We start from the raw sequence: 9,174 nt of genomic DNA, 5'->3' as shown, positions 1-9,174 counted from the left end.
GCTGTTGTTCGGCGTGATGTCTCACCGGGAACAAATAGTGATATTCAGTGTCCAGCTATGTTCAAGGTTTTATTTTGTCATACGAACATAGCTACAGTGCAGAAAATCTTAGGTCACAGGCTCCTCCAACAGTGCAACACAATCAGATAAATCAGATAAACAGAAATATAGTGCAAGTAAATAGTAAATACAAATAGTGCAATAAGAGTTTATATGCAAGTTATTAGAATATGATATATTAGATAAATAGATACATAATTTCTAAGTAGCAGATGAATGTTTTTGTCTTATCTCCGGTTCAACAGCATTTGTTACTGTCGAGGGACCGGATGATGGCAACAATATTTCCGGCCAATCAGTGTAGTGCCTCATAAATGATGTTATTGTTAATGCACACCAAACAGTCCGTTTTATTAGAGGCCGCTACGTAACGGGAGTTTGAACAACTTCTGATAAGATATCACATAATGGAAAGACACACTGGTTCTACCAATTTGTATGAATCTGCCACTATACTTAATTACATTTGAGGCTGAAAAATCAATCCATGAACCTTCAAAGCAATAATTATTTGGTCCATTTGCCATAGTGTTTCAATCAGTTGTATTCATACTGTCATGTTCTTGAATAGTGGGAGGGCTGGACTAATGAAGGAGGCAGAAGAGTAAAGCACGACAGAGGGAAGGATGGACAAGTTGAACGGGGCTGCATGAAGTGAAATATATTTGTCCAGACTAAGGGGCTAAAAAGAGCAAATCGATGCCCTCCAATGGAAGTAAATGAGAGAGGGGAAGAAGGGAATACGTAAAGGCTGAGTGGGGAGAGAGAAACAGCTTAGAAACCGAGCTAAAGCACACACGATTACAAGAACATGTGGAGTCCAGTAGAAAATGTATAGTGGCCATTAAGAAAGGGACAGAAATGATGGAGCAACTTTTTCATCAAATTCTCACCATCCCAATATTGATTGGCACAACATTTCGTACATGATTCATTGACGTTGGATGCTACTGACTTTGGGGATCACCTGACTTTTCTTCTGGGTCCACAATGAGGTCAACAGTTGTGTTTTTTTATTGAATCTTTAATACTTGTTAGTGGATTGCCAGCCCCTTAGTCTTGTCATTGAAAGCACTCAGGAGCACTAGGATGCAGACATTAGTATTTAGATCAAAGCACCAGAGTGCCTATATACAGCCGCACAGAGCTTCTAGCATGGCTGTGGACTCTAGCCTTGTTGGTTTTTGGTATGCGACCTGTTTGACTTTACACACCCTGAGGAAAACTAAAAAGCATAATGCATAGTGTGATGCAAATACTATAAAGTAGTTGCCAAAATTAGAATCATCATGGAACCAGTTCACGTGTGAGGGCTACAGTATAAAATGCTAATCAGGAGCGTCTTTCTTATAGTTGTTTCTCAGATTCCACAGCTAGGTTGTTTAAGGGGAAGCTGAATTCAGAAATGCAGAGAGAAAAGCTCGGTAATGAGGAAAAACTGCATCGCTGACTCTGTTACTTTTTATTTAAGTGCTGTGAAGCTGGTTGGTTTTTTGTTTGAACACTTTCTAGTTTTACTGCATTTAGAAAATCAACTTTTCTACATTGTCTTTTTAACTTCAATACATAATTGGATGGGTGGTTATTTAGATATTACTTTAATCATTTCAACATATCCCCCTGCTTACATTTTGAATATTTAATGATGGTAATTCTACTGTATAGTATATTTTTATTCTATAATAGCACAACTCAGTGTTAATGAATATTATATTAAGGGAAACTTCTGCAGCAATGGAGAGTCAGGACTCAGAGAGACACAAGGAGAGTTGGAGCTTTGATGTCAAACAATGATGTTTATTACAAGTCAACGGCCGGAGAATTCATATCACAAGTCACAGCAGCAAAAGGTTCTGACTGCACGGGTGGGTTTTTATGTCAATTTTGGCCAGCCTATCTCTCGATAGACCTTTTAACTAGTTTACAGAGAGTTAATGAGCATATTGGGGGATGGGGCGTTAACACCTGGAGACACTGAATCACTTATCTGACTCTTAGGCTCTGTGACCGAGAGTTGACCGTTCATAAAACTGGTAATGTCAACAATAGCTGAGACTTCCCATTCCTTAAGACAGATAACAGACTTAGGGTTGGTCGTAAACGTCAACACACAGGAAAGGTTATACTCCTAGGAGTAAGACAAAATTAATCCCTAACAGTATGTATTAATTTGTATTAGTATAAATAGTATAAGCACTATTGGATGTAAATGTGGACACTAAAGTAATTGTGCAGTAGGACCATCAAATAAGGTGCCATGGTAATTTGGATATCCCAGTCTAACCAGTGACTTTACTTTACAGTAGTCAGGCAGCTTCACTTGTCTCGGAGAAAAGAGACAGCTGACTCAGAAGACTTCAGTCTTCTCAGACACACACAAACACTAACTCTGCTCAAACTTTACTATCATGCTGACACTTTGAATCTGTAATTAGCTTCGGAGCACTTCTAAATGTAAGTATCAGGACAGCTGCACACACTTAGACACATACTCTGCCAATTGCCTCTTCAATCAAGGCTGACACATAATACGATATAGCATTCCTTTTGTCTAAAGACTTTAGACCTTGACTCTCCGCTACCTATACATTCAGAGAAGTTTAAATTAGACATGATGCTGCAGAGCAGGCCACACATTGCTCACACTACATTATTTCCTATTACAGCAACCATCACTACCAACAGAACAGCTTTTTGCAGTTGTCAGTGGAAAGCTTTGGAAGAAGGGTAAGGGAACTTGGCTAACGGAATTACATATCAGATTTGTTGAGGGATCTCCCAATCAGAGCTGAGTTCTTAATTCCTCCATCCCCTGTTATCTCTCTACTTGTAAATCTCAAATGAAGGCATAACAAAAAAGCTAGCAAAGTTCTTAAAGAATTGCGACGGAAAGGTGACAACATCCATGGATGATTACTGCAGCTGTTCACCTTGTTATAGGTCCACACAAAGATAACACGTGTTTAGGTTAACTGCTATTCGAAACCACTTTTACTACTTGTGTCCTCTAAAAAGACGCCTGCTGGACAGATAGGCCCCTTGCAACAAACTAGTGAAGGCCAAACAATGACTAATGGTGACGTGAAACTAAATGGCAGCTCTGAGGAAGTTTGTTACAGAAGCAGATCAGCACATCAAAACATTATTCCACACTTGAGCACAACAGCCTGGATATCAAGAGAGGAGTTGTTCCAGAGGAGCTGGACCAGGAGGAGCAGGAGGACCAGTGACGGCCATACAAAGTCGCTCTGGTCTCAGCCATCATCAGAACAGTGAGTGGCTTCTGAGAATTTGATGCCCTCATCACACCCAGCCCTGTGTTCTGATTGTGACTTCAACTAAATCCAAGCTAATCATCTGGCTGGAAAAGTGAATAACCATCTTTCAAACTCACCACTTGGCTCCAGGATACAGGAGCTGATATGTCCAGTTTCCAAACTAAAAAGTCACCCATAAATCCCAAGAGGCGGGGGAAAGAAGGACCTGCATTTTAAATTGACAGGAAGAGTGTAGATGGGTGGAAATCTGGTAGTGTCACTTGTCTGTTGACTTGTCTTTCAGTCGGGAAAGAGCTGACACAAAAACACACATCCAGTACACCAGCATAACCACAGCATACATTTTTCTATCATGCTGACACTGTGAAGCTTCAGTTAGCCTTTGAACTCTTCAAAAACATCAAAGTAAGTAATAACATGACCTGTGTAAGCAGCCAGATTTGACACCTTTGCTCCTTTTATTTTTCTTTATTCATTGTTATCATTTGTATCTTATAAAACAAGACCGGACATATTATCAGCAATATGATATGTGACTGCCTGCATGTGTCTCAGTCCTTTTCCTTTCATTAAGAGGACACAGTTATTCGGAGGCGAGACTTGAAGCGCTGCTTGCTTCTGACGTAAATGGGCAAGCGAACGCATTACCAACAGCTTTCTGCGAGCTCTGCCATTCCCTCCCCCTCCTTCTCTGTATCTTGTACCCCCTGTAGTCTCTCGCTCTATGTATTTGATTAGTCTCTCTCAGGCAGTCAGATTAGAGTGCTGTTTGCTGTGCAGAGACCCATCTGCATACAGCGGTCGGTTTTAGGCTGTGGGTTAGCCCCCACAGCTTCCAGGCCCCTAATGCAATCTGAGCCATTAGGATACAATGGAGCCGGTGTAGGGCAGCGATTAGAGCATGTCTGATAGAGTGGGGCCAACCCAGTGGTCTATTAAGAAGAGCCATGCAGCTACGCAATGCCCTTACTCATCACCTCTCTGACGTTTATCATGTTGGCGGACTTTTCGTTATTTTTTGACTGATCTTGAGGTTCAGTCAGTATGCGGCTATGTTATTCAGTGCTAAGAAGTAGCCTTCTTTACTCTGGCATTTCTATTTAATTATTTTCTATCACATATTAGAAGGATATATTGGACTGTGTCCCCACCACATTTGTCTGACAGCTGTAGCTACAGGTTACTTTGCAGACAAGGAACAAGGAATTGGCTACAAATACTAAGCATATTTTTCAAAATATTGAACTACTCCTTTAAAGTAAAGGACCTGAACACTTCTTTGACCCGTTTGATATTTAGTGAGGGCGTTAGGACGAGAAAGAAGGCTAAACTAAAGGGCTTAATATTGTACGAGTCAGCGTTATAAAACATATGTGGTAGAAATATGTTGAGGCTTATACATTTTTTGTTTTAAGAATGTGATTTATACAATATACTTGTAAAGCTTTTATGTGGCTTTAAACACTGAGGAAGACAAATTAGAGTTGGAGATCAGGTGGAGTGAGGACTCATCATGTATACTACAGTGTTGGCATAGCAACTGCCATCCCACTTTATTATTCCTCTTCGTATTCTATTATTCACTTTCTCGTTCACATTATTTCTCACACCCTACATCTGAAGTATGCTGCGGGGCAGAACTGTGCGCTAACCTTTTCATTCAATGGGCCGCCCATCATTACTCCTCTGTCACTCCCCTCTGCTTTCATTGCTCCAAACTCTCCATCTTGCTCTGCTGCCCCCTAACCTCTGTCGACAATATTAAGACTTGTGAAGATATACAGTGTGGCCTGCCACCATTCCTATTTGCTGCCAGTCCTAATGTCACCCCAGGCCTCTGGCAGCCCTTTTCCCATTTGCTGTGCTTTGATGTGTTGTGTTTGTCAAAGCTCTTTTTCCCTCTTGCTCTCTCTCCTGTGTTTTATTGGCAGAACAGCTGTGAAGAAACTGCTGCCAGAACATCGAAGTTTATGATGATTATTCTTTTATATCATTTAGTTGACTCTTTTATTTTATTTTAGAAGATGACAAAAACATTAGGGATGCCAACTGTGCAGATGTGATCAAATCCACATGAGCTAACATCACACACTGAATTAATCCTTTAAGGGGTGCAGCTAATGATTATTGAAAATGCATCTTCACAACTTAATCAAGTTGAAACCTATCAACATTGTTGCTTTCAAAAATACATAAAGGATGACTTGGTTATCGAGGTTATTGCTTATTAATGTTGTCAGTGTTTGCTTTCCATTTGTTCATCTTGAAATTATCAACAAAACTAAGCCTATCCCTGACTTTAACAAAAACCCTGAGTCTCCTTAAAACTAAAATAATTTCCAACATATTACAGCTGCACTCCCAAAAACACATTTTCTATTCTACTATTTCTGTCCCATTGTCCCCAGTAAAGCTTTATATAAATTGCTTTGATTTGTGATGGTGCAGACCTGACCTTTGACCTTTCTTCGGTCCTTTCTGTGATGGATTTACAGTTGTTGAAGCAGACTCTCCATCACCGACCCATCACGAATCAGCCCAGGGCAGAAAACAACACATTACTACCCTAATGAGGAAGAAACCGGTGAAACAATCCGCAGTCAAATTCAAAGGGACTCGTGTAGAGCATTTAGGGAATAAAAAATGGTAAAAACTAAAATAATACAAATTGATCTTGACAGCAGATCAAACCATATGGCATCATGTCAGAGCTCTTCTTTAGCTGCGTGCATGGGTTAAGCGGGGGCCAATGGCATTGCATAAATACTTGGACATTTCCTGCAAACGATATGATTTGCTTTAGTGATATCTGTCAAATTGCATAATCACAGGATAGGTTGACCTGTTATAAAGAGACATCCTAATCCGCTCCCACACAATTCCGCGTCAGCGCTCATCAGATTAAGGGTGCGCACAGAACTACAATGTTAAACGGATTAGGATAGGTAATACTCTAATTATGCAGGATTATGTCTTATACTCAGTAGAGGTATGGTTATAAATGTATAAATCTATATAATCAGACAAATCCCTTACCTTAAAACTACTGTAGCAGGTTCTCTCTCCTGTCAATTGTGCATCATTTTAATGAGGTCATTAATTGTATTATATGAATGAAATGCAATATAACTTCAGGCTGCCTTAGTGAGTACATTTGTCAGCTCGCTGCTCAGATTAACAGAATGGAAAACAAAGAACAACTATAATATATATAGGGTTACATTACCTTACAACACCTTTTATAGTCTAAAACTCTAAACAATACATATTTGAAGGGTGTTTCTGTATTACTCAATTTGGTTATTTGCATGGTGCTCCTGCTTCTCTTGTTTCCACACCCTCCTCCCAGTCATCCGTGCATTTATTTTGGACATAATAGTATTGGTTTAACAAGATAAACGTTTTTTTAAATGCATTCATATTGCTCCTAAAATGTGAAAATGACTTGCCTCCTGTGTTTCTAACATGAGGTTGCCAGATACAGCTTCCTTTTACGGGTGTAACAGGTGCTTATTTACGCGACTAGATATGCCTTTTATTATAGAGGCCGCCGCCTTTAAGCAGTTTCAAATACCAAACGGATCACATGTTTTCAATAGCAACAGCACAACAAAAAGATAACCCCCAAATAGCAGGAGTAGCCTACAATAAATTAGACATTTGTTTGGCGCCTACATCTTAAAAACCCTGCCACCTGTTTCCGCGCTTATTTCGCTCCTCTGATTCCGTCCAATGGGAATGAACGGCAGGTCTGGAGGCGGAGAAAGAGGGAGAGAAGTTGGAGGAGAGAGTGAGAGACAGATCCGGGGAGACACAGAGCTGTAGATTGAGTAGAAGTCGGTGGAGCCACACATTAAATCACAGACTTCACTGCTCATCTGAGGAGTGTTACTTGACGTCCAGCTTTGCGTTTTTTTTGTTGCCAGTTTATGTCGCTGCATATTTTTTGACATGCAGCCACAGGTTGACTGATTTAATCCAGTCACTATGGATTATTCCTCTTCATCTCGAGTCGATTGTCACTGACGGGATCGAAATGGGCACCGTCGAGAGATCAGCGGTGATTGAGAAAGAATCAAACTGATCGTATCAGGTGGAGACGGAGGCAACATCTGTGGCGAGCGACGCACAATTTCTAGAGACAAGAGAGGGACCTGTGGAGGGACCTTTATGAGAGGAGGCGAAGCGAAAAGATGATGGGATGGCCGTGACAACATGAAAAAGAAAAAGTGTGGTGGTCTATTTTCATCCAGCCAGTGATCCAAAGCAACTAACCTGGGGGACAGGGACCGAGAGAGAAGAGGTAGTAGGAGGTAGGTAGAAACAGACAGGGAGGAGGGGGCCGTGAAGGTGTCTCGTTATATCATGCTGAAAGTAGGTTATTATTTTTGGATTAATCAAATGAAGCCAATCTATGGTTAACTGAGGCATACACACAGTACTTCATGTGCTGTCAAAACGGACTGATGTGGAAGTATTATGCTTTAGTCTCGGAGCTTGATCTCATTGTGAAGCCAGAGGATCGGCACCATCCCTCTGGCTTACATCAGTGTATAACAGATGACATTTTATTGCATAGATTGCTGGAAGCACTGTGGGATGTGAGAGAAAGAGAGGACACTGGGAAACAGAGAGAGAGGTCACTGAGGGAGGCTGGCTGGGCAGCTGACTCAAATGTGACTCAAGGAATAACATATTCCCCAATTATGGCCACTCTTCCTCATTCTGATGCCTCTCTTTGTCACACATCTTCAGCTTTTTGAGTTCAGACTTTACCCTTATTTGTTTTAACTAAGCGTCATCCATCACAATGCTCCCTCCAGCCACTCGCTCGCTCTGTCTGTGCTGTCTGCATTGCTGCCGTCATGATGAATAGTCTGTCCGCGTGTGTACTCTATTTTTCTTTATAGTTCTGCTCTTCTCTTGTTTTGTGTTTGTTTGTAGAAAGGTGCGTGGCCACCACCGTGACCATGGAGCCTCCCCCCTCTCTGAGCTTGGCTCTGCTAGGAGGGAGCAAGGATGAGGACCAGCGCTTCCTCCTTCCCCTGAGCAGTATTTCCCATCCCTCAACAACTGGCAACCAGCCAGGATCAAACCACTCCAACCACATGGGAGGATCAAGCCTTGACCGTTTAAATGGCAGCACCCTGTCCCTGTCCCCTACCACGCCCAACTTACCTCCATCATCGCTCCCTAAGTTGCCCCTGTCATCCTCTGGAGCCCAGCCTCTTCCCCCAGCCATCCCCAACGCCCTGCACCCCACAAGTACCCCCCTCTCCTCCTGCCTGGGCTCGCAGCACAGCCTGAGTGGGGACTCCCCAGTCTACAATGCCCTCTTTTACTCGTCCCACTCACCCTCCATGGAGCGGGACAGGGACAGGGAGAGAGAGAGGGGCTGCAAACACAGGCAGGCCAGCCCCCTGGTCCACCGCCGGGACAGTAACCCCTTCACGGAGATCGCCATGAGCTCCTGTAAGTACACAGGCGGGGTCATGAAGCCCCTGAGCCGCCTCAGCGCCTCCCGCAGAAACCTCATTGAATCAGACAGCAGCAGCGAAACCAAAGAGGGTTGCGTTTCAGCTGTTGCCGGGGCGACCGCCGCTGGGGGGCATGACCGACAGCGAGAAGCCCCTCCTACCTCTTTGGTGGCCCTGTCTTCTACCAATCCACCCCCAATTCATAGCCCTCCAGAGATTGTGATTTCTTCCAAAGAAGACTCGCCGTACCTCAGGGCGGGATATGACATCACTGACTCCACCTCCAACCAGATGTCCATCTACCACCAAAACCACGCGCTGGTGGAGAGCAGGCGGGCGCAGCCGGGGCGGGGCAGCAG

At 42.8% G+C, this 9,174-nt stretch overlaps 1 protein-coding gene across 1 annotated transcript in view; it reads left to right on the top strand.

Annotated features, from left to right (window-relative positions):
* The first annotated feature begins 7,160 nt into the window (after window positions 1–7,160).
* Window positions 7,161–9,174, top strand: part of LOC104958859 (small conductance calcium-activated potassium channel protein 2-like) — a 3,186-nt gene continuing 1,172 nt past the window's right edge. The window contains exons 1-2 of the mRNA XM_010786687.1: window positions 7,161–7,651; window positions 8,283–9,147. Of these exons, the coding sequence (XP_010784989.1) occupies window positions 8,309–9,147 (839 nt within the window). The 5' untranslated portion in view covers window positions 7,161–7,651; window positions 8,283–8,308. The remainder of the gene's footprint in view (window positions 7,652–8,282; window positions 9,148–9,174) is intronic.

This window comes from Notothenia coriiceps, unplaced genomic scaffold (genome assembly GCF_000735185.1).
Source record: "Notothenia coriiceps isolate Sejong01 unplaced genomic scaffold, NC01 NC01_scaffold00029437, whole genome shotgun sequence".
Lineage (NCBI taxonomy): Eukaryota > Metazoa > Chordata > Actinopteri > Perciformes > Nototheniidae > Notothenia > Notothenia coriiceps.
Note: the sequence above shows the minus strand (reverse complement) of the source record. Positions and strands in the feature narration are given on the sequence as shown.